Source organism: Alexandromys fortis, unplaced genomic scaffold, assembly GCF_014885135.2.
Source record: "Alexandromys fortis isolate MF-2015 unplaced genomic scaffold, M_Fortis_MF-2015_v1.1 scaffold_195, whole genome shotgun sequence".
Taxonomy (NCBI): Eukaryota; Metazoa; Chordata; class Mammalia; order Rodentia; family Cricetidae; genus Alexandromys; species Alexandromys fortis.
Window position 1 is genome coordinate 960,205 of NW_026068105.1, and position 25,828 is coordinate 986,032.

The following is a 25,828-nucleotide window of genomic DNA, read 5'->3' on the forward strand; positions in this document are numbered from 1 at the left end:
CAGCAAGGAGCCATGGAGGAGTTGAAGCAGGAAACTGGCGTGATTAAATTTACTGTGTTTCAGGATGTTACCACTAACAAACACTGGGTGTATATAACTGAGGGGACGAAGCTGAGTACCCAAAGCCCTGATATAGGAAGGAATGTCAAAGAAACGGTATAAGGCAAAAGAAATAGGTAGATCCATTCAAGAGGAAGTCAGGGGGTAAAATAAATATGATTTGGTGACTGATGGCACTCAGATGACAGGATGAAGGGAGAGTCCTGTGTCCCTCACAGGTTTCTAGCTCAGTTGCCCCAGACATGCTGGCGGAGACCTGGAAGCCCAGATGAAGAACAAGCTTGGGACTTGGGGGTGTTCAGTATGAAAGCACCAACTGGTACCCCATGATTGCATGTGGCAATATCAGTGAGACTCTAAGGATCTGAAGGAACTTAGGAGAGGTACATAGAGTAAGTGGATGTCAGAGTTTGCGGAAAGGGGCTTGAATTACTGCAAGACCAACAGATTCGAATGCTACTTTAGGTATTGGGACCAAGAGGTCAGAGGAGTGCTTGGGGAGGTAGGTGGAACGCTGAAGGTGAGAGCCATCCGAGCGGGAACTTCCTTCCAGCTTTATCCAGGCCTTTCTCATTTCCATGGAGTAGGCTGATGACTAGCTCCTGCCGTAAGACCTTGAGCCTCCACTTTGAGGATGTGGGATGTTTCTCTCTGCTCCTCTGGATTCTTATTTCAAGGTGGGTTGTTTCCACAGGGCTCCGCCGTTCAAGCAAAGCTCCAGTACCTTCGAATTCTGAATGAACTTCCGACCTTCACTGGTGTTTTATTCAACACTGTAGGACTGGTCAGTGGGACGAAGGGATTCGGGGAGGGGCAGAGCGTGGGGCCAAGGGGAGGGAACCAGCCCTTTATTGGAGGGACAAAATCAGTTAGCTTTCATATTCAAAGCATCCACTACATCCATGGGTTCAACCAAGTGTAGATCAAAAATAGTCTAAGAAAAAAAAACTGTGTTGTACTGAGCATGTACAGACATTTTTCTTGCCATTATTCTCTAGACATAATAGTATAACAACTATTTATGCAGTATTGGCGCTATGTTAGGTATTGTAAGAATTCTGAGATGATTTAAAGCATACATTAGGGTCAGATATGACAGTGCATGCTTGTAATCCCAGCACTCTAGAGGCTGAAGAACAAGGATCACAAGTTCAAGATCGAGGCCATTCCTGCATATATAAGACCCTTTCTAAGAAGTACACAAGAATATCCATGCAAACGATATACAAATGTTATGTCCTTTTATGTAGGAACTAAGCACCCATGGATTTTGGTATCTACAACAGAGTCCTGAAAGCAGTCCCCTATAGATAATGGGGGTCAACTCCATCTACTTTCAGTGCCCATTATCAATCCTTTTGTTCCCCTTCCCAATATTCCAGGGTTTGACAACCCATGTCTGTAGAGGGCCAGATAGAAAATATGCTTGCCTTTTGTTGGTAGATCAAACGGATCTCGGTAGCAGCCAGTCAGCACTGCTGTGTTAGCATGAGAACAACCACAGCGTGTTAACAAATGGGTGTTACACCCTGCCAATAACTATTTAGAGACACAGAAATTTGAATTTCAAAGAATTTCCATGTGTCAAAAATATGGCTCTTTTGACTTCTTTCCAACTTGTAAAAATGTTCTAAGTTTTCATTTTTCACCATTGAGGTGTTTGAAACAGGTGAGGGGCCATATTTGGCCCGTGGGCCAGAGTTTGCCAACCCCAACCCTGTTTGTTTGCCTCTACGTGTACACAACTCCCATAGTCCCCTAGCCCCGGTTTCCCATCTCTCCATACTACCCCCTGCCTACTCAGGACCTGCACTGCACCGTGATGCTCTGGGCTAAGGCTCAGCTGGCACCGTCCCTAAGACTGCTCCAGTCCAGTTGCCTCTGGTAGAAGGAAATTCAAATCATCTTGCTGATTGGCTTCAGGTGCTTGTCATGCCCTGTGGAACACGCTGGCGTGCTAGCACGCACACTGGAGAAAATCTGCTTATCACAGTGCCTGTAGGCAGACATAAGCGGTTCCCGGGTGATGTTAATAGCAGGCAGTGGGTCAGCGGAAGGCTCAGGTTTGATGACTTCAAGGAGTTTGTCCGCCCCATTTAAGGGAATCTGGCCTGTCAGACCTCGAAGCAGCCATTTATACACTGGGATTTGGAGACCACTGAAAGCCCCCTGGCCCCTCCCTCCACCCCCACACACACCCTGAAATCTCTCTTCCACCAGCCTGACATTGCTCAAATGCCTATTGGTCGTTCCTTTGAGTCAAGGCTGCTGGAGTACCTATTAAAGGGTAAATCTAGGGAGCCCTTCATTAAGCACCTAAACAACCCTGCATGCCTTAGGCAAAGTTATTTTTTCACTATGGCTTTGGCACTGGGTGAGAAGTGCAAGTTGGTGGAGGGTGGGTAAAAGCCAGACATAATGCTGCCTAGTCAGGCAAAAGCACTGGCTAAGAGTTTTGGATGGCTTTCAACAACTGTGAAAAGTACCTTGGTACTTGATAAGGGAGAGTTCTCCAAAAGCACCAGAAAGAACATACTTCACCTACCTCACAATTTTGTTAGAGCCAGCCCTGATGCTGCTCAGTTAACTTATTGCTATAGCTAAGGGGTGATTTAGGCTGAGGATCTAGGATCCTGTACCAGGGAGGTTCCAGACTGTTTTCCTCTCAAGGTTGCGGTTTTTAACCTTGGCACTGAACCTCAGGTATTTCTCCTCCCTTCCCCTACTCCTCACGTACTCCAGCAGAACCTACATAATACATATTTTCTCTTCTTCACTGCCTCTTCTCCCTGGTCCTTCTCTCCAAATCTGTCTGTGAATGTTGTCTGCCTGGCACACTTGGGCACTAGGACGAGAAGCAGCCAGCCACCACTCTCCTGGTGGGACCCCGTCACGGCATCAGCCATGTTATTGACCTCAAGACCAACCTCACCACTGTGCTGTCCGAGTTCAGCAAGATCAGCAAGATCCAGCTGTTCCGGGAGAACCAGGGCGTGGCCCGAGTGGAGACCAGCATCATGGATGCCAAGGTGAGCGCTTCTTTGAGGTGCCGCTTCTTTCCAGAACAGCCCTGGGGAACATGGAAAGAGTTGGAGCATGTGATTTGAGGCTCAGAGATTCTGAAATGACTTCTCCATAGAACTCTTTGTCTTCATATTTCCCTTCTCCACCTTCTAGGACTTAGATAATCTAAAATGGTTTGTCAGCACGCCTTAGCTACTGTTCTATTGTTGTCATTAAGATAGCACGACCAAGAAAACTTATAAAACAATGTGTTTACTTGTCACTTACAGTTTCCGAGGGTTAGAGTCCATGACAGTCATGGCATGGAGCATGGCGACAGACAGGCAGGCATGGCACTGACCCAGTAACTGAGTGCTCACATCTTGAGACACAAGTAGAAGGCAGGAAGAGCTAACTGGGAATGATATGGGCTTTTGAAACTTCGAAACCCACCCCTAGTGACACACCTCCTCCAAGAAGTTCATACCTTCTAATCCTTCCCAAACAGCACTATCAGTTGGAGATGTCGAGGTATTCAAACATATGAACCTATGGAGACCATTCTCATTGCAACTACCATGCAGCACTATGTAGGGCTAGGAAGTGTTGGGTTAACCTGAGTAGGTTCTTGGCAGAGAACAGGAGCCCAGGAGCTACCTAACCCATCGTTTCACAATTATTCTTGTCATAGCACACACAAAAATTTGAATTTATGGGTATCATGGTGACTTGTAATTCCAGTATTCAAAAAGTTGAGGCAGGAGCATTACTGCCTACATGGTGATTACAAGTTCAGCCTAGGCTATACAGTTAGCTCCTATCTCAAATATTAAAAAAAATAATTATAAAATCCATACAGCTGCGTATGGTGTTGCAACCCTGTCTGTATTCATAGCCACTTGGTAGGCCGAGAGGAAGATTAAATTTCACAGCATGCTTTGGCTACACAGGGAATGAGTCCTTGTCTCAAAATATGTGTGTGTGTGTCCAGTGTATACAGGTGTATGCGCACATGCAAGTGGAGTCCAGAGGTGTCTTCCTCAGGTGCTCTCGACCTTACTTTTTGAGACAGGCCCATTTTTGTCTCGACTGGCTAGGCTGGCTGAGCAGCAAGGCCTCCTAGATTCTCCTTCTCAGCACTTGGATTGCAGGTGCATTGCTATCCCACCCTGTTTGTTTACGTGGATGTTTATGTTTGTTTACATTGGTACCTAGGTTCTCCTGCTTGCAGTTTGCTCCCTGGGCCATCCTCCCAGCCCTTGGGGGGAAACGGGAGCTCACAGCTGGTGAGGAAGCTCAGTAATAGAGCACTTCATTGGCATGGGCAAGACCCTAGATCCCATCCCTAGCATTGCAAAATGTCAACAAAGGACATCGCACTCACGTGGAACTTCAAGCTAAATGGAGCAGCCTTAGAGGGAGACTCTGGCCCTGTCTGTCTGCCTCAGAGATTAAAGAAATGAATGACTTAACCCATCTCTGCCCATCCCACCTGTATATTGGTTGGGGAACATCCACTTTGAGCTATGTAAGAGGTGTGTCTGTGCATGGACAGTGGTTCTGGGGAGTGGGGGGGACAATTAGAGCCGACGTGCCATCTCATCTCCCAGAGTCCAGCTTTCCTAGAACCTCAGAACCTTCCCCATAGATCAACACCTTCAGACTGGCAAAGCAGCCGTCACAGAAGTCTGGTAGCCATGACCAGCCACCCCCTCCACAGTTCTCCTGTTTGAATACAGTGACCAGTGTGGGCAGGGGGCAGGCCTTCCTGCCAGCTGGCAGAGGCTCTCTCGGTGGGAGGTACAGCTTTCCCTTCTTAAAGGATTTCCCAGAAGGATGCGTAGTTAACAGATTAAGCAGTGGAGTGTTTTGCTGTTTCTAAAAGAACCAATTACTTATTTTTGTGTTTGTAAAACCCAGGAAGCTTTAATATGCTAATCTTTCCACCTGTGATCCGTGGGATTCTCCTTGGTTTGGGGACCGGCCTGGTGCTGATGTTTAATTGGGTTGTGGCCACTTTCCCAACCACTGGTTGCTACTCTCCTCCGATGTGGTCGGGTAAAAAGCCAAATGAACTGGTAAGGGAAGGGGGAAAAAGGACAAGACTCGCCCAGGGAAGTGTGGGTCACAGAGATATAGACACGGTTTACAGCAGAGAAACAGCTTTTAGCTTTTGTTTTTCAACCTTCAGCATTTCAAGAGTGAGTTTTTCATGTCAGCAGTACAAGAGAAATCCCATGAGAGGTTTTAAACAATAAAGACACCAGGGCCCAACTCTGAAAACTGATGTCCCCCACCTTTTGGAGACAGGATTTCTCTGTGTAGCCCTGGCTGTGCTGGAACTCACGCTATAGACCAGGCTGGCCTTGAACTCACAAGAGATCTGACTACCTCTGCCTCCTGAGTGCTGGGATTAAAGATGTGCACTACCACTGCCTGGCTAAAACTGATGATTTCATTGGTTAGAAGAACTACCTGGGCATGAGGATGTATTTAATTTTTTTTATTTTCTCCAAATGGATATTGTAACACAATGAATTAGAGTGAGCCCAGGTTGAAGACCTACCTATATGATCAGAGGTCTTGGAGGAAAGAGGCTGAGCTAGGCTCAGTATGTTTCTCCCGAGTGAGGAGCACACTGCTTATTTCCAAAAGTGATCCACCCACAGTGGTGAACATGAATGAACATTTCAGAAAAACTACGCTTTTATCAGGGTGACTACAATCACAAGCATGCGTGACCTTCCTTGACACAGCATGAGAACCCCTACACAACTCTGGGATCAGATGAAGTTCACCCTCTCAGGGAAGCTACACACACACACACACACACACACACACACACAAATACAAAACTAAAATACATCTCTTTCTAAAAAAGCAGGATGAAGCAAATGTCATAGATAAATGTGGTATGGAATATGAAATGAAAAGAACGAGAAGGAGTTAACCAGAACTAGCTTCCTCGAGAGGATGTTTTGAGCTGGATCTTGAAGTGATAGGCATGAATTAGCAGAGAGGAGTGGGATGTGTTCAAAGAAAGGCAAGGAGCAAGCACGGAAATAAGCAAGCCATATGTGCAGGTTGATAAGCATAGTCGCTTGGCTGGAGAGGAAAATAAGGAGAGGAGAGATTGGAGAGATTAGGGGCGGGCAGAACAAGTCCGTTAAAAGCCTCCCAGGCCAGTTTGAGGAATTTAGATTCAATGTGGTTGATTAGTAAGAATGTACTGTTGGTCCTTGAGCAGAGGGGTAACAGAATGAAAGCTGATTTGGGCCAGCATGAAAGAAGGGCGGAAGCAAGACAATTGTGAAGCCAAGGAGCAGATGTGCAACATGTGTTGTATTAAGATGGGCATGGCTGGCCCCTCCTGTGTTGCACACAATAAATGCGTTTTCTCTCCTTTCCTTTTTCAGTTTTTCAAGACAGCGTTTCTCTGTAGCTTTGGAACCTGTCCTGGAACTCTCTCTATAGACCAGGCTGAATTTGAACACACAGAGATTCACCTGCCTCTGCCTCCCAAGTGCTAGAATTAAAGGCATGTGCCACCACTGCCTGGCAATGCATGTGTTTTCTTATTCCTCCCCCTGTTGCCTACTGCACTTATCCAACGTGCACTAAATAGCAGTGTTAGGTGTAAAGGACTCTAGCAGGTCAAAGCCAGGTGGTGGTGGCACACACCTTTAATCCCAGCACTCAGGAGGCAGAGGCAGGAGAATCTCTGTGAGTTCGAGGCCAGCCTGGTCTATAGAGTGAGTTCCAGGACAGGTTCCAAAGCAGCACAGAGAAACCCTGTCTCAAAAAAAAAAAAAAAAAAAAAAAAAAAAAAAAAAAAAAAAAAAAAAAAAAAAAGGACTCTAGCAGGTCATGAGTAAGTGGTGAGATGTTGTAAGGAGGCCGCTAGTTAGTTCCCAGCTACTTAATCCCAAAATCATTAAATAAACTGTATTACTTAAATTACTGCTTGGCCCATTAGCTCTAGCTTCTTATTGGCTAACTCTTACATCTTAATTTAACCCATCTCCATTAGTCTGTGTATCACCACAAGGCCGTGGCCTACCAACAAAGTTTCAGCATGCCTGTCTCTGGTGGCAGCTCCGTGGCTTCTCTCTGACTCTGCCCTTCTTTCTCCCAGCGTTTAGTTTAGTTCCCCCCCCCACACACACACCTAAGTTCTGCCCTATCAACAGGCCAAGGCAGTTTCTTTATTCATTAACCAATAAAAGCAGCACATAGACAGAAGGACCTCCCACATCAGTGAGATGACACTACCGTTGAGGATAAATACATTGTGTTTGTTGTCTTGATGAGACATTAAAAGGTAGTTTAGGAGTGAACGGTGACCAATAGTCAGGTGGATGATGAGTGTGCAGAGGTGTAACCAAGCGATAAGGGGTTCAGGTATACCCCCATTAAGAGCAACAGATAATATGTGAAAGAAAACTTCAGAATTAGCCACTTGGTGTCATAATTGTTATACTCTGTAATAGGATTTACCATGTACAATAGGTAGAATAATCCTCTCCTAAATATGTATATTCCATAATCCTCAGAACCTGTGAATATGCTATGACAGAGAGGAATAAAAAGTGCAGACGCAATTAAGATTGCTAATCAACTGACCTTAAAATAGGGAGATTAGCATGAATTATTCAACTAGGACTAATGTAGTCAATAGAGTCAGTCTAAGTGGAACAGACTCTGGAAGTTAGAGAAAGGGATGTGACGAGAGGATTCAGCTCACCCTTGCTAGCCTTCATTAGGGAAGAGACCAAGGACCAAGGAGTGTGGTAACTTCCAGGATCAGGAAAGGGAAGGAATAGATTCAACTCCAGACCACAAAAGTGACACGGTCCTGCACTTGATTTTTAACCCAGTAAAGCTTGTATCAAAACTCTGACCGCCCAGACTGAAAGGAATAAATGTGTATTACTTAAACTACTAAATTTGGAGTCGTGTATTATAGTGACAATAAAAAATCAATGCCATGAGGTTTTTCACATAGCAAGTACTCATATATATTACATTTTTCTTTTTCTTTCCTTTCCTTATTTTATTTTACTTTTGAGACAGGGTTTCATGTATCTCTAGCTGGCTTTAAACTTCCTATATAGCTGAGATAATAAGATGGCCATGAACTCATGATTTTCCTGCCTCTACTTCCCAAGCACCGTGGTTAAAGTTGTGTGCCACCACATGTAGTTGTTTTGTTTTTTGTTTTGTTTAGTTTTTTATTTTTACTCTTTGGAGGTCCACCACTCAGTTCCCAAATGAATACACAGAGACTTATTCTTACTTATGAATGCCTGGCCTTAGCTTGGCTTGTTTCTAGCCAACTTTTCTAACCTAAATTATCCCATTTCTCTTTAACTATGTTTTGTCTCTGGGCTTTTTACCTTTATTTATTCTATATGTCTTTCTTTCCTTCTTACTCCATGGCTGACTGTGTGGCTGGGTGGCTTGACCCCTGGCATCCTCCTCTCCTCCTCCTGTTCTTGCTTCTCACTCTTCTCGTCCCTAGATTTCTCCTCCTATTTATTCTCTGCCTGCCAGCCCCACCTATTTCTCTCTCCTGACTTGCTACTGGCCATTCAGCTATTTATTAGACCAATCAGGTATTTTAGACAGGCAAAGTAACACAGCTTCACAGAGTTCAACAAATGCAACATAAAAGAATGCAACACATCCATGCATCGTTAACAAAGGCAGCAGAAACCAATGTAACACACCTTTACACAGTTAAAATAATATGCCCCAACAACCACACCCAGGATTTTATAAATGGTAAGCAAGCTGTGAATGCACTCTACTAACTGAGCTACATCCCCAGTTCTCTTATGCTGTAATAAAGATACTATTGACTGACAAGACTACCATTTGCAGCCAGCTTTTGGTACCAGAAAACATCAGTGATGTATGCTCTGTGGACTACTAATCCATACGCTATGAAATGGGTATAGCAACATTTAATCTCTTTCCACATGAATATGAAAGATAAATGACAACACCATGCTAATAGTTTTGTTGGAATATAGATACCACAGAAATCAACAAATGCATTGATTAGAGGTAAAAGAACTGGTTGCAATTGTGAAGGATGATGAATGCCTAGGATCATATCCCATGGGACTACAGGTAGAGAAGTTTGTAAGCCACCCTAGGGCTGCTGGGGATTGAACTCAGGACCTCTGGAAGAGTAGCCAGTGCTCTTAACTGCTAAGCCATCTCTCCGCACCTCAATGTATGTCTTACCCCAATACTACTTTCCTTTTTTTAAAATTTGGGTTTCAACGTTTTATTTTTATTAAAGCTAAGTATCCTTAAAATATGGTTTATAGGTTTTTGGCCTATTTGAAAGAACTGGCTAGCCCTGAAAATAGAGATTTTTGTTTGTTTGTTTGTTTTTGTTTTTCAAGAGAGGGTTTCTCTGTAGCTTTGGAGCCTATCCGGGGAACTAGCTCTTGTAGACCAGGCTGGCCTCAAACTCACTACCTCTCAGCCTCCCAAGTGCTGAGATTAAAGGCATGTGCCACCCACCCCCACCTGGCCCAATGCAACTTTCCTGACTTCTTTTTGTGTGTGGCCTACTGAGTTTAAATACTGTTTGGTTTCATGTGCATGTGTTTGTGTGCTTGAGAGCATGTTTGCATACCACATGTGTAGAGCAGGAGCCAGTGGAGGTTGGAATAAGGTGTTGGGTCTCCTGGAACTGGAGTTACAGACAGTGGTTAGCCATCTTGTCAGTGCTCGGAACTGAACCAAGGTCATGTCTTCTGAAAGAGCAATGCTTGTTGAGACCATCTGTAGTGCCCCCATCTCTCCCTGAGTTTAATTAAAAGTTTCTTGCTCATTGTGGGTGGGAGGTTATTTTCTGGAGCAATAGTAATTTATCCATAGCTACACTACTGAAGAAAATGACATTCCTCCCCCAGTAGCTATTAATTGCCAGGAGTCCCAGAAGTAAGGATGGGTCCTCAGCGCTTAGGAGGCTAATGCAAGGGGATCGGAAGTTTAAGGCCAGCCTGGGTTATATAGGGAGGACCTAGCTCAAAAAGAAGTGGGGAAGGTAAGTGAGACAGCTCAGGGGGTAAAGAAGCCATCTACCAAGTCCTAAGAACCTGAGCTTAATCCCCAGATCCTACACAATGAAAGAAGAGAACCAACTCCTATAAACTATCCTCTGAATTCCACTCCTGCCCTGGTGCACAGAGAGAGACATGCATACAGAACAAATACATGTAAGATAACCAAACAGGAGAGAATCTGGCTGTAAGATGAGTACACCACTACACACGGAATCTTCCATTTCAGCTGCTTGAATTTCCTTAGTAGAGGACATGGAAGTTAGCAACCAAACTTAGTCCATTTCTTCATAGATAGCCCACTCTGGCCTAAGAATGTTCTGGGAGGGTTTGCTGTCTCAACCATGACAGTGTAAGTTGGAATTTTCATTGCCATGAAGAGACACCATGACCACAGTGACTCTTATAAAGAAAATATTTAATTGGGGTGGTACGCTTACAGTTTCAGAGGTTCAGTCCATTATCACCATGACAGGGAGCATGGCGGTGTGCAGGCGGGTGCTGTGCTGCCTACATCTTGACTTGCAGGCAATGGGAAGTCAACTGACACACGGGTGGGTATCCTGAGCATAGGAAATCTCAAAGCACACCTTCACAGTGACACACTTCCTCCAACTAGGCCATACCCGCTCCCAACAAAGTCACAACTCCTAATAGTGCCACTCCCTGTGAGCATATGTAAATTTCAATTACATTCAAACTATCACAATAACTAACCGTAAGAATCATGCCCAAAGATTTTCAGTTTTGTTTCTGAAACAGGTTCTCTTGTAATTCACACAGGCCTCAAAGGATGACCTTGAACTTCTGATCCTACCTCCTCTACCTTCCCAAATGAAGGGATCACAGGCATGCCCTTCTCCCCAACACCCGGCTCATGTGTAAAGATTTAAAATCACTGGCTACTCCGGCTGTCTCTCCCAGATCATTGAAAGCAGCGTTTCTAGGGGTGGGTGCAGGGATAGCTAAGTCTTTCTAGACTCCTGGGTGTCTCTAATGTACAGCTGGTCTGAAAACCATTGCTTTAGATATTCGGCCTCACTTCGAAATTGTCTGGCTATGTCCAGTTAGCCTTTCCCAGTGTTACAGAGGCAAGAACTCAAATGGACTGATCCTCTGGGACTCCCGGACCCCCCATCTGGTAACCTTGCCTCTCCGGGATGCTTCCCATCCTTTTTCTCTTGCCAGAGATGCTGGAGTGAGCCAGCTCTATACCAGAGCATCCCAGGAAGGAGATACAGCTGGAGCATGTCAAATTAATCCCTGCTGTAGCTTCTCCTGCCTGGCTCGTGCTTTAAACTCCATTCTCCTTATCTTATTTCCCACTTGAAGATGGCCTGGGTGTATTTAGTTACAGTTTTCACTCAGCTTCCGTGTTCATAGTAGAGAGAACATGAGGCAGTGTTCACATATTGTTCTTCAAGAGACAACAGACTGAAACAGACACCGCAGGGCCATTACCCTACTCCGCTGCTACAGAAGCTCATAAGGTTGGAAAGGAACCATCAAGGGAATGTCCCGTGGGATCTCTGGCCCAGCATGCTTCCCGTTCTTCTCCTTGAGCTTTATTGCTTTAGTGTTTTCTGTATGGGCAAGTGTTACATGAGGCATCATGATCATTAAAATCCTATTTAAGGTAAATGGGCGCTTTTGAACTTTTATAAGAAACGTATCCAACCTCTTTTCACCTTCCCTTAATTTGATTTGCACCCCTGTAGGCAAAAAGCTCATCTGTGTTCCTTCCACAAGCCATGCTTAGCCTATGTTGGGGCCCAGTTGGCTACCTCGAAAGGCTACTAATGTGATGGTCTGTGCTGTCTATCCTGAGCCACCTCTTGATGTGCTTAGCCTTCTCAGGACTTCACAGGACTTGGCCTTCTTACTGTTTTATTGATGATATTGGACTACATGGGTGTACAGGGAAACTGATGTGACATCAGTTAAGCCAGTCAGTCAGTCAGACTCCAGTCAGTAATTCTGTCTGTGGTCAGACCAGCAGCCAGTCAGTTAGCTAAACAATCCAAGTGTGAGACTATCTGGCATGCTGGCTGCCCTGCAGCCCGTTTGTCAGCCAGGGTTCAAGTGAGTCAGACTGCTCCGCAAGCAGCCAGCCCATCAATCTGTCCATCCATCAGTCAGCCACTCCGCCTGGGCAGTGGGCAAATAGTCCTGTATTCAATTTGTCAGCCAATGCCATGGCCACAAAGGAGCTTCTTCTGGCTTCTGAGACCGAATGTCACATGCGCACATGTTCATGCCCATGCACACACTGCTCCCGGACAGTCTACGTTCCGGCAACTCTGTAATTTCCCTCCGTACATCTTATCACACCTTATGACCACATTTGGTTCTAAGATTATCCGGTGCATGACTTATTGCCGGCTACATTGTGAGCTCCACAAAGGCAAGGACCTGGTTGTGGTGTTCTGGAATGAGTGACTACAGCTGTCAGATGAGCTGGCTCTTCAGGAGGGGCTCATACTGTGTCAGCTGGCTGGGTGGGCTTGATGGAACACATGCATATTTTAGCTAGAGGGAGCAACACAGGCTGAAGTGTGGAAGGGATGAACTAGCTTGGCAAATAAGTTAATATATATAATTAATAATAAATTAATAAAAAATAAAGTATATGCCATTGTTTGAACACAAGGCGAGGAGTGGTGACATGAGGAAAGAACATAAACCAAGATGAGACACACGTGGTTGAAGATATAGGATAGGTCCAAATCCCAAAGGGTCTTGAACGCTCTTGTAAGGTAGCTGGGTTTCATCGCTATTGACAAGGCTCAGTTATAGTAAGAGTTGTGCTTTAGAAAGATCCCTTAAGTAGCAATAGGAAAGTGCAGTAGGAAGACACTGGAAGAAGAAAAGCCAGTTAGGGTGCTACTGGAGGTCCTTAAGTTATCGTCCAGATTATGAGAAGTCACAATTTGAATGACAAAACATACCCACAGGTGAGGCATAAATACACACAGCGGAAGCAGCTTGGGACCAGAGACACAAGGACCCCCAGGCTGAGAGCCCCCGTCCCAAATCTCAGCATCATCACATAGCTTGAGAAGTAAGAAGAAGTCAGTGGGATCCTAAAATAAAGTCATAGCAATGGAAATGTCCATAGTGTTCATGAATGCCCTGAGTCACACCTAGTGAATCTTGAGTTCTTCCAGTAATGATTGCAGCAACTGTCAACATCCAAACCTCTGTGTGTCTTTCTGCTAAAGGTGAGGCTAGAGGGCATATCTGACTCCCCTGCCCCATTCTACCCTCTTAGCTGTCTGTCTTATGTAGGGCTGACCAATCTGTTGTGACTGAGGAGTTTCCATTAACTGGAAGTACAACCATCACCAGTGTCCTTTGCTAATAATGACTGGATAACATTTAATTTGTGACTACTCTCTTAGTGGAGAAAAGAGCCATTGCTCCTCAATGTGTATCAACTTTTTCCTCCCCATGGTAATTCATGAATTTAATAGACGCATCATTAGTCATTAATTTGTTCTTTCACTGACACTCCAAATGCCTTACTGTAACATACACAGGAACTGAATATTCAAACACTACTTAATGAATCAAGCTGGGTGCAGGGACACTCTAGAGGCTGAGACCAGAGGATTGCTGCAGTATGGGACCAATACGGGCTACATAATACAGGCCAACCTAGGCTTCAGGATGAGACCTTGTCTCAAAAAGGTATTTGCCTTATAGCACTATATATGTTTTGAGAAAGGAAAGGGGCTCAAGGGGAAATAAAATGAAACACTGACTCAAGAATCTCAACACAGAGGTCAAAGCTAATCCACCATGGGGAAGACTCAAGAATTGTAGACGAAAGCTTGGAGCCTACATAGGGAAAACACTACGCAAGAAGAGCTAGCTAAAGAGCAGTATAGACAGGGCTGGGGAGATGCCTCAGTGGTTGAAGGCACTTGCTGCTCTTCCAGAGGACCCGAGTTCATTTCCCGGCAGCCACACCAGGCAGCCCACACTCACCTGTAATTTCGGCTCCAGAGGACCTGTCGCCTCTTGTGCCTTCCTTGGCACCTGTATGAATGGAGTGAGTGTATGCTACCATGCAGACATATTGACATAAATAAAAGTAAGTCTTTAAAAAGAGAGAGACCAATGCAAAGATGGTCAGGGTTCACAGAACCAGAAGACAGTGTCACCTCACAGAAACAGAGACCACGGATGAATGTCCCAAGCAGAAGGTAATCACTGTTGACAAAAGCATCAAGGTTAATGAGAAGCCGAGGGGGAAGGATTATGAGTTCCAGGCCAGCCTGGGCTGCATAGTGAAATCTTGTCTCAAAACCAAACCAAATAAAACCACTGTCTCAAATAAACAAAATGTAGCAAGTTACAAGGTGTGTTGAATAGATCAAACTGTGCCCTGGAAGCTGACTTTAACCCACCTCCTGCCTCTACAAATATTCAATAGAACACAGGATGTTCCTTCTTAATTCTTCTGGGCTTTTATTTTGCGGCACTAGAAATCAAACCTAGGGGCTTACTTGTGTTAGGCGAACAATCTACTACTGAGTCATACCCCCGGTTTGAAACAGGGTTTATTGCAGCCCAGGCTGACCTCAAACTCACTAGGCATCCAAAGGTGACCCTGAACTCCTGGTCTTCCTAGCTTCACCTCCAAACACTAGGATGATAGGCACTGCTACACCTCCCCCGACTTTCGATCAGTTCTTAATAATGCCCTCTAGCAATCGCAAAAGGTCATGGCTACCCAGAGCCCATGACTCCCTCCTCAGCCAGTCTCACTTTGATTTGATCCAACTTACTCACATGACAGCTTTAAAATGGTAGAACAAATTTAAAGGTTTCATAAAAGTGCACTGCTGTTTTGTCTATCATTGTAGGAATCTCTGAAACAGTTAAGGAGTTAACTCCAGGATCAATTAGCAAAATGTGATCATATTTCCCATTGTAAGGTTTAAAAACAGCAACAAATGGGGCGGGGGGAGTAGTTTGATTGTAGAGTCTTTGCCCAGAATGAACAAGGTCCTAGATTCCATTGAAAAAAATAATAATAACAAGAATGCTGTCGGTATGAAATTTTTTGTAAGAAAAAAAAAGATCTTTGAGGTCAAATGAATCTGAAATACTAAAATCTTTGATATTTCATGGAATATGTTGGTTAATATATCATAGGATCTTAGAATTTCCAGAGCGACATTTATCTGCAGCGCTTGTTTAACTTTCCACCCTTAGCTCCAGACCACGGGGCTCTTTGAAGAAACACCAATAAACAGCCACGAGCCTTTAATCCTAGGCAGAGTTCAAGGCTAGCCAGGTCTACAGAGTGAGTTCCAAGACAGTCAGAGATACTGTGTCTAAAAAAAAGAAAAGAAAAGGAGGGAAGGAAGGAAGGAAGGAAGATGAATAAACTGTCATGGCGGCTCATGCATGTAATTCCATCATTCATAAGACAAAGAGAGGATTGCTATGAGTCTGAGGCCAGCCTGGGCTACAAAGTGAATTCCAGACTAGCCAGAGCTACAGAGTGAAAAATGTATGTCCAAGAAAAGAAAAGAAAAACCAGTGGACATTTTCAGGCTACTTTGGAAAATACAGGAAATAGAGGGGAGATCAGGAAGGCCCAAGCAGGACTTGGAGCAGAAAGGTTTTGTCCCTAAAGTCACAGTTAGGACTCCTATGGACTCGTCTGGATGTTGTCAGGGCATATGGAGAGGAGCAAAGGATACTTCAAGCAGCCAAGGTGCTTACATTCAAGGATATTCCAGGCCATCCCTCAGCCTAGCCTAGATTCCCAGTTTCACCCCCACTCTCCCAGCTGGCCCACACATCTGCTGAGCTCTGACAAACGCAAATACAGCCACACAGCAGTCACATGGTCTTACATAATTCTAGTGTTTTTCAGTAAAGGTGGTTCATTAAATGTGTGAGCGAAGGCTTCTTTAATGCTGACGCCTAGAGAAGCCATTACTACAAAGGAATGTTCGTGACAGAAGAAACTGCCTGGCCATGGACCTCGAGGAGGGTTTGGAATGCACTTCCTGTAACTACTCCGTGTCTTTTCTTTGTTGCTGTCCTCCCAGAATTGCACCTGCCTCTCTCTCTCGCCTCTCTCCTGCCTTTCCATGTCCTTATGTTTTGAACCATCTCTTCCACAGCCTCTGGTGCTGTTGATGGAGTGGCCTGAAGCCACCAACTTTGCCTGCCTGATTGCGGGGTACTGCCGCCTTCTGCTGGATTCCAGGAAGATGGTCTTCTCCAGGCCTGCCAACCAGCCTCTTCCACCTCCTATGGTCAAAGCAGGTAGGGTTCCGCATCAGTTTTTTGGTTTTGGTTTTGGGTTTGGGTTTTGGTGTGTCTGAGGCCCTCCGGACTCTGAAGTCATGGAGGGGGGGCTGCCACCGCCCTAGTGTACAGCATGTGCCACCAGTGCCAGCCTGCTTAGCAACAGCCAGAAGGATAGCACACACACACACACACACACACACACACACACACACACACTACTGACACACCTCACTGGCAAGCACATATAACATTCACATGTACCTATTCCACAAAGGATGCCATTGACGACACACTGTGGTTGAGTCCGTGGATGTATGTAAGATGAAAGCGGTAATAACATGATACAGTCAATCAAAAAATTGCACTGAGGGACTAGAGAGATGGCTCAGTAGTTAAAAGCACTTGCTGCTCTTCCAAAGGACCCAGGATTAATTCCAGCACCCACATGGCAGCTCACATCTGTCTGTAACTACAGTTCCAGGGGATTCGACTTTCTCACACAGACATACAAGCAGGCAAAATACCAATGTACATAAAATAAAAATATTTTTTTAAAAAAGAATTGCACTGGCCAGGTATGATAGCACATATGTGTAATGGTACATGATTGTAATGCCAGCTACTGAGGAGGCAGAGGCAGAAAGAGTTCAAGGCCAGCCAAGACTACATTAAAAAAAAAAAAAGCTTTCTCGAAAAGGATTAGATTGACTCTAAGACACAGCTTTAGTAATCTAGGAGAGATTTGTGCCTCTTCCGGCTTCATTGAAATAACGTTGAAAATGAAAATAAGACCTTCCTTTTTGTTCATCATATTGCGGATTGACAGAAGTATCTGGAATACGAAATCACTGAAGGCTGGGAGTAGGGGAGACTGGGCATGCCCAAAAGAAGTCTTGGAAATAGAAGGGGAGGTCCATAAAGAACAAATGCAGCTTCTAAGCAGGTGTCCCAGTTAGGCAATCTAGTATGGCTACTTCTCAGAGATGTTCTGGTGATGGTACAGAGGCCTTGAAACAAAAAAGCTGTCCAGCCCAGGTGCTCCTGCTCAAAACAAGTGGGAGGAGCAGAGGGTGACAGAGAGCTGGGCCCTCCATGTGTTAGATCTGAGGCTTGCTTACCTATGCACAGTAAGTCTTCCTGGCCCAAGCATCACTGTCAGAACATAAGCAGCGCGCAGAGCTCACCCTTGCCATAAACTGGACACTGTCTCCATTCACCCTTGCCACTTGACCGCTATTAAACCTTCAAACCTTCTTGGTTTGGGGTCACTGCACCTGCTGGAGATCATGGTATCTGAGAATAGAAACACACTCTTGGCAGGTGACCCAGCTCCTAGAGGGCTCATTCTCACCCACTTTAAACATTGCTCTTTAGCACAAACAAGTTTACGGCACGCATAGCAGGTCCAGCTTTCAATCTCAGGTCACTGTTCACAGCAGTTGAAAGGCAGCTCATCACATGCAGATTTGGGAGAGGATTGTTGGTCCCAAAGAAACTGCTGTCCACATCATAGATGAAAGGAACTGAGTTGGAGCAGGAAGAAACTGGGGGCGAGAGTTTGCCTGCCTCCAGATGACTAGCTCCAAGAAGTGTCTGGGCTTTTCAAACTTCTACACAGATGGTCAGATGTTGGGAAAAAAAAAACTATTGTTCACATTCTCATTGTCACCTGTGGCCCTCTTCTGGCTAATTGCATCCAAGTAAACTGTGCCTCTTACTGAGCAGGAGGGGAAGGGACGAAGGAAAGGATAAGGCAGAAGGATGAACCTGGGGCCAGTCGAGGCCGGACCGGGTGGAATAGTGAAAGCGGTCCAGGTTTCTCCCTTCTGAGAGGGCAGTCGGCATGGTTATGCAGTCCCGCTCTGTGGAACAATTATCTGCCATGCCATCAGCACCCTAGCTAATGCTGGTTGCCAATATTTCCCTTACTATGGAGACTGTGGCACCAGGGCCAGAACACAGGCTGCACATGTCCCTTCGGCCTTACTGAGCATCTTCCATGTGTCTTCCCTGTTGCTCTGTCAAAGCCGGGTCTGCTTTCCTGGAGTCTCTTGAAGCTAGGCATGACTTTCCCACCCCATCTCCAAGCCTGCAATTACTGAGAAGCTCCTTGCACAGCTGCAGAGTGGCGGAAGTTCAGGACTTCCCTAGCAAATGGGCCTGTGTCTCCATAAGGAGCCGCTGTGGCCCCGCAGCTTTACCATGTTCCTCCTTAGAATGGAAAGAGGTAGCTCAGAGGCAGAAGCAAATAGAAAAGCTCTGTTCCTCTTTCTTCGGACCAGAAAGCTAGGAACTTGAGCTGGATAGCACCTCCATGGAGACTGGGCAGGCGTTTGGAGCCAGTTTCTTGACCTTCTGAACGGCTAGGTGTCAGGTTGATAGCAAGAACTGACAGTGTTCTTGCTAAGTGACCCTCCTGGTTTGACCCCAATTCAACAAATGCCAGGCTGATCTGCACATCTTTTCTTGTGCTCTCTAAGAAGAGAAGAGTACCACTGAGGACTTCAGCTCAAGTTGTAGTGGATTCATAGTTCCTTCTTGGCCTTGGAGACCTTTACAATGACCTTCCAAAGCTGAGGTGGTTTTCTTCTATGGGCTCACACTTACATTCTAGAACAGAAGTTCCAGTGCCCACCATGGTCCTTTAGCAAAGGCTGTAGCGGAGAGGCATCTAGCCATGCCCAGGGGTAAAGGCACATAATCCCAGCTTCTTTGAAGGTTGAGGCACAAAGATTGCAAGTTCAAGGTCTGCCTCAACACCAGGGCTATGGAAAGAAGAGGTGTTCTCACAGCTTGGGCTGGGCTTTTCCCAGGCACCAAAGTCAAAAATCCCCTCAGGCCACGGTCTCTGTGGAAAGGAGGAAAAAGTCTGGCCTCACAGAAGCTGTTGACTCCTAACTAGCCAAGCTCAGGTCTCAGTCTACCAGGCCAAAAGGATGTTGTTAACCCTGCACCAGGGGCAGGAAGCACCGCTTCTTTGCAAACCTGGAAAAACAGGAGAACGGGAGGATAGTAGGGAAGGAATCCACTCCCTCACAGCACTTGACCAAAGCAAACATTTCCCTTATTTGCTAAACAGATGTTTCTCAAGGACCCGCCATGAGACAGACATTGGGAATACAGCTGGGCATGACAGCTGTGATCCTTTTGGTGGTTGCCTTCACATAGCTTACAGTCTAGTGGGGAAAAGATGGCAGATGGTTCAGGTATGATGACAGAACAGTAAGTCGCTTGTCATTTACATCGAACGAATGCAGCAGCCCTAATAGCACCTGCATTTGAGAGCCAAAGACCCACTGAAGTGGCAAGAAATCCAGAAGCAGGGCCAGCAAGATGGCTCAGTACAGGCACACGCCACCAAGATTGAAGACCTAAGTTCAATCCCCAGGACCCACATGGTGGAAGGAGAGAGCCAACCCCCACCATGCACATGATGGTACCCATGCACCTACATGCATACACACAGACAGCTTCCATCTCTTCCCAGCCCTGAGGTCCCTGTTTCTGCTGGGTAACCTAAGAAATTAAGCCTTTGGAAATCCCCTTTAGGATATCAGTTAGAGAAACTCACTCTACATTTTCTAACATGTTTAGAAACAGTTTACTGTGCTGCACTGAATCGTCTTATTTTGTATACACATATGTATGTCTATATGTATATGCAGACATTACCAGTTTTCATGTACATATAAGCCAGCAAGCTGAGTGTGGTGATTCATGTCTGTGATCACAACACCCAGGAGGCTGGTGTAGGAGGATTACAAATTCAAAACCAGCCTAGGCTACAAAATGAGATCCTGCCCCCACCCCACCCTCCAAAAAAACACCCAGAAACATTCGTAGAAAGTTAGAGTGAACATAGTACTCTTTTCTTTTTTTTTTTTTTGATGATTCAGAAAGACCATGAGATTCTTGCAAGGCTTCTATGTCATGAGTATGACCAATGAACACGACACTATAAAAATACACCGGGGCCAAGTCTACAAAGCTGCTTGAGTCAATCTTGTGTTGGCTGTGTGTATAGTGTAAATATGTGCATGTCTCATGTATATATTGTATATTCATAGCATATATAGTAGCATAATTCTAGTCAGTTCTATGCCCTATTCTTTGCAAGCAATTTTGAGTCGACCTTGTGAGTGACTGAGTACAGACGGGTAAACTAGGGCACTTCCACCCCCCTGCTTAGGGAAAGCTGATGAGCAATTCAGATAGATTTACAAGGGAGAGGCAAGCTGTCCCAGCCATCAACCAAATGCACCTGACTTTACCCCGGTACTTGTAACCTGTCTAGAGGAGACTCGGGATTCCCTAGACACATTCTCTCCTGGAAGTCATAATACCAGTGGTGGGCTAGACATCACCTGACCTTGGCAGGGTAGTATGGGAAAATATTTCTTCCTTCAGGGAAGCCAACCACCTTTAGAACTCCAGTCTTTCTCTAAGAGACAAGAGTTGTCACTTCCTTATTGGCGATAGCCATGGGAGCCACCTCTGATAGCAGCGCGTTGCCAGGTGGCTACCCTGATGGCTCAGTTGTCTCCTAGGTAGTTATCATCTGGAGCTTTTCTAGTCCTGCAAATGATGCCTTCAGCTAGAGACACATCATAAACCAAGGGCTTGTTGCCCTTTTGCACTTCCTTAACTCTCAGAGGCCTGGATGGAGGGTGGATCATTAAGTACTAATTCCTCAACTGATCCAGGGTTTCCTGCATCTGCCAGTAAGACTTGAATCAAGGCCACACAGTGTGATTACATTGAATCTGTATAAAGGTGAATAACATGCTCTATAGAAAACTCCTAGCATGTAAAGGCAGAGAGACTTGGGTCCCAATCCCTTCTCTATTGTACCTTCACTGTATAAACATGGACAGATCACATAAACAGCCTCAGTTTACCTGTCATTAAAATGGGGGAGTAATAATAATATAGACACTACACCCCTTCTGAGAGATTTGACAAGATAACGTGAGATAAACTACATAAAGTCCTTTCACAATGCAAAACACTTTTTTTAAAAAAATCTTTTCTTAAGAGTTCAAAGTTCATCATGTGCCAAGTCACCATGTTTTTTGGTTTTGTTTTTTTAACTTTTTTTTTGAAGATTTCTTGGTAGATAAAGAAGTGGGGAAGATCTGGGAAAAGTTGGGAAAGGAGTATGACACCACACCCAGATCTGTGGAGGAATCAGGCTTTTGTTTGTTTGTTTGTTTGTTGTTGTTTTTGAGCAATGATCTCACTATATTATCCTGGCTGGTCCGGAATTCACTATATAAACCAGGCTATTCTTGAACTCACAAAGATCCATTCATCTCTATTCTAAGTGCTGGCATTAAAGGCATGTGCCACCATGCCTGGATGAGAGGTTTTATTTTTACAAGCAGAATTATCCATATATAATCTCCAAGCCATAAAAAAATGTTTCATTTAAAATTTATAGATCCATTTGTTTTGAGACAGGGTCTCACTATGTATCCCTGGATTGCATGGAACTCGCTATGTAGACCAGCCTGACCTCATACTCACAAAAATTTGCTGCCTCTGCTTCCCCAGTGCGAGATTAAAAGCCTGTGCCAACATGCCTTGGTACAGTCCCATTTTTAGTATATTTAGTATAGCCAGGCAGCAATGGCACATGCCTTTAATCCTAGCACTCAGGAGGCAGAGGCAGTAGATCTTTGTGAGTTCTAGGCCAGCCTGCTCTACAAAACGAGTTCTAGGACAGCTTAGAGCTATTACACGGAGAAATATATATATATTAGATATATATACATATAAATGTATTATCTATTATATTAATGTAATGTATATTTAGCATGTTTATAGGGTCAGCAACCATCTAGTTTAGACCATTTTTATCACTTGAGCTGGGTCTGATAGCACAGTCCTGTAATCACATCTACTGGTTAGGCTGAATATGGAATATCAAGGACTACATGGGCTATAAAGTGAGTTCAAGGCCAACCTGAGTAAGTTAGTGTTAGCTTGTCTCAAAATAAGAAGTAAAAAGAGCATGCATGATGCAACATGTTCAACCCCAAGTATAAAAAAAATTACCACTCCTAAAGAGAAAAAACCCAATATGCAGGAACATAAGAATTCCTCCACATATTGTCCTGTCTGCTACCCATGCCAAGCAGCCACTGCTCTGAAGCTTTCTCTCTATAATGTTGCTTGTTCTGAGTGTTTTACATAAATGTTACCATGCAATAGTCTTTTGTGCTTTGCTATTTCACTTAGCACAGTATTTTCAAGGGTTATTCATGTTATATCATACAGCTATACTTTGTTCCCTTTTAATTATATAATATGCTTATATAGAATACATATTATTTATCGGTTCATTGGTTGATAGACATTTGGGTTGCTTTTACCTTTTAACTATTAAAAATAATGATGCTGGACATTCATGTCCAACTTTTTTTGAGGATGTAGGTTTTTATTTCTCTTCATTATAAGCCTAGGTGCAGAGCATACAGTCAAATGATAACTAGGTTGAATTATTAGAGGAACTGTTTATTTTTCAAAATGACTCCATCATTTCACAATCCTACCAATCATAGTAGAGAAGTATACCTTCATCAGATCTTCACCAATATTTGTTATTACTTGTCTTGTTACAGTCATCATAGTGGAGAGAAGAGACAGCTACTCATGTTTATTTGCAGTTCGTGAGTGGTCAATGATATTGAGCATCTTTCATGGGCTCATTGGCCTTCAATATGTCTTCTTTAGTGAAATATCCATTCAAACCTTTTGTACATTTTTAAATTGGACCCATTGGTCATAACTATGATAGTTTGTCTATGCACATTTAATGCTAATGCACTGTCAATATTACATTATCTTGATTATTATTGCTTTGTAGCAATTTTTGAAATCATTATCTTCATTCCTTTTTCTCCTTTTTCAAGATTGTTTTAGTTTATTCTGTGTACTTTGAGATTCAATGTGACTCTTAGAATTGACTTGTCAATTTTCTACAAAGTCAGCTGGGATTCTGATAAGGATTATGTTGAGTCAGTAGATCAGTTCGAGAAGTATTGCCATCTTAAGTTGACAGCGGCACAATATGAAGCCTGCTAGTCCGTAAATGTAGAGTTTTTCCACTTACTTGTCTAATTTGTTTCACTAATGTCTTACAAACTTCAGTGTACAAGTCTTGCTATTTTTTTAAAAAAATGTTCCAAGTGTTTGATACTCATTATGTGTAGTAAGTCATTTAACTATTCTTTTGAGCTCAAAGTTTCACAGAACTATGAGCTCAAAAATCATTTTCTTATATTGATATGGGTTTATAAATAATGTATTTTTAGGTTCAGCATGGTGACATACACCTTTAATACTAGTACTGAGGAGGTAGAAGCAGGCAAATCTGCATGAGTTCAAGGCTAATGTGGTCTACACAGCAAGTTCCAGGCCATCCGGGGATGTATCATGTTACCCTGTCTCAAAAGAAAGTATGTTTTTAAATAATGATTTAACACTTTTTATAGCATACTATAAGAAACTGACAAGTGAGCCAGGCGATGGTGGCGCACGCCTTTAATCCCAGCACTCTGGAGGCAGAGGCAGGCGGATCTCTGTGAGTTCGAGACCAGCCTGGTCTACAGAGCTAGTTCCAGGACAGGCTCCAAAGCCACAGAGAAACCCTGTCTTGAAAAACCAAAAAAAAAAAAAAAAAAGAAAGAAACTGACAAGTGTAACTGGAGGCTTATCTCCCACCCACCAGTTTCTAAATAAGCATTCTGAGGCTTAATATTAATTACAAACTGTTTGACCTATTAGTTCAGGCTTATTATTAACTAGCTCTTACAACTTGAATTAACCCATTTCTATTATTCTATATTTTACCATGAGGCTCATGGCTTGTTACCTCACATCTTGCTTCTCCCTGACTCCACCTTCTTCCTCCCTTTATCTCTGCTTAGATTCCATGCCTGGCTATGCTCTGTCCTGCCATGGGCAAAGCAACTTCTGTATTAACTATGGTAATAAAACACATTCACAGCATACAGAGGGGCACCCACATCAGGCAACAATAACATCAATAATTCTGGGATGATGTGGCAGGGGCCACAGTGAGCACATGGGGGCTTGAGAGTCAGACAGAGGTGAAATCCTAAACCAAGCAAGTCGAGGTATGCAAGCCAATGAGCTTGAAAGACAGAAGCAGAAGAACCAGGAGTTTCAGGGCCATCCTCTGCTACACAGCAGTTCATGGTTGGCCTGAGCTACACAAGACCTTATCTCAAAACCAAGAAATGACCAAACACAAAATAAGTGAAATCTTGCTCCACTAAGGTCATCTCATAGTGTAGGTCAAATTTCCTGCCGTAGGTCCTTGCCTCACCTACAAAAGCCCAAGACCCTTCTCCATCTTCCCTGTCCACTGGTTTGTGACATCTGTGATTATAGCAATCATGAATAATATTTAAGGATTTATCAAACATTTTCAAATATTTTACTTTTCAAAAAACATTTTTATGTCAGACATGGTGGTATATACCTATAATCCCAGCACTCAGGAGACAGGGCAGGGGAAATATCTCAGCTAAAGGCCAATGTGGTCTAAATAGTGAGGTCCAGGGCAGCCAGAACCATGGAGAAAGACCCTGTCTCAACAAAAAATATTTTTAATTAACATACAAAATAATAGTTCTCATTACATCGTTTTCATGTGTATATATTGTTATAATTTTATCAATCACTCTCCCCACTATCCTCCCATACCCCCCTCATTTTTCACTCATTCCCTTTATTCTAGGTCAGTCAGAAATACATAGCAGACCTTGTTAGCCCTCCAAGGGTGATGGGGAAAAGGAGAGGTGATATCCATTAATTACTTACCATGAAAACAAGGATCTGAATTTGATTCGCAGTTCCCACGGAAGGGGTAGGCACAGTAGCATGTATCTATAATCCCAGCACTGGGGAGGCGAAGGCAGGAGGCTGTGGGACAAGGTGGCCAGTGAGTCTAGCTAAATTAATGAATTTCAGGTTCTGTGAGAGACCTTATCTTAAAAACCAGAGAGTTGGCAGGATGGCTCAGTTGGTAAAGGTACCTACCACCAAGTCTGACAACCTGAGTTCCATTCCTGGAACCCACAGGATGAAAGGAGAGAACCAACTTCTGAAAATTGCCCTTTGACCCCCCAGAAGCACATTGTGGCATGCATGCATGCATATAAGCAAGTGTGTTTGATGTGCGCATGAACACACACACACGCATTCATATGCACACACAATGGGGAGGATGTAATTTAAAATATTTTTTGAATGAATAAATAAGTGTAAAATAGGAGAAGTTGAGGAATACACCTAACATTGACCTCTGGCCTCCATTTGCTCAAGTGCATACACACACACACACACACACACACACACACACACACACACACACACAC

At 44.1% G+C, this 25,828-nt stretch overlaps 1 protein-coding gene across 1 annotated transcript in view; it reads left to right on the top strand.

Moving 5' to 3' along the window:
- Positions 1 to 25,828, top strand: part of Frmpd3 (FERM and PDZ domain containing 3) — a 156,012-nt gene that overhangs the window by 121,659 nt on the left and 8,525 nt on the right. Inside the window, exons 10-12 of the mRNA XM_050124056.1 lie at positions 755 to 844; positions 2,910 to 3,089; positions 16,292 to 16,436. Coding sequence (XP_049980013.1) covers positions 755 to 844; positions 2,910 to 3,089; positions 16,292 to 16,436 — 415 coding nt within the window. The remainder of the gene's footprint in view (positions 1 to 754; positions 845 to 2,909; positions 3,090 to 16,291; positions 16,437 to 25,828) is intronic.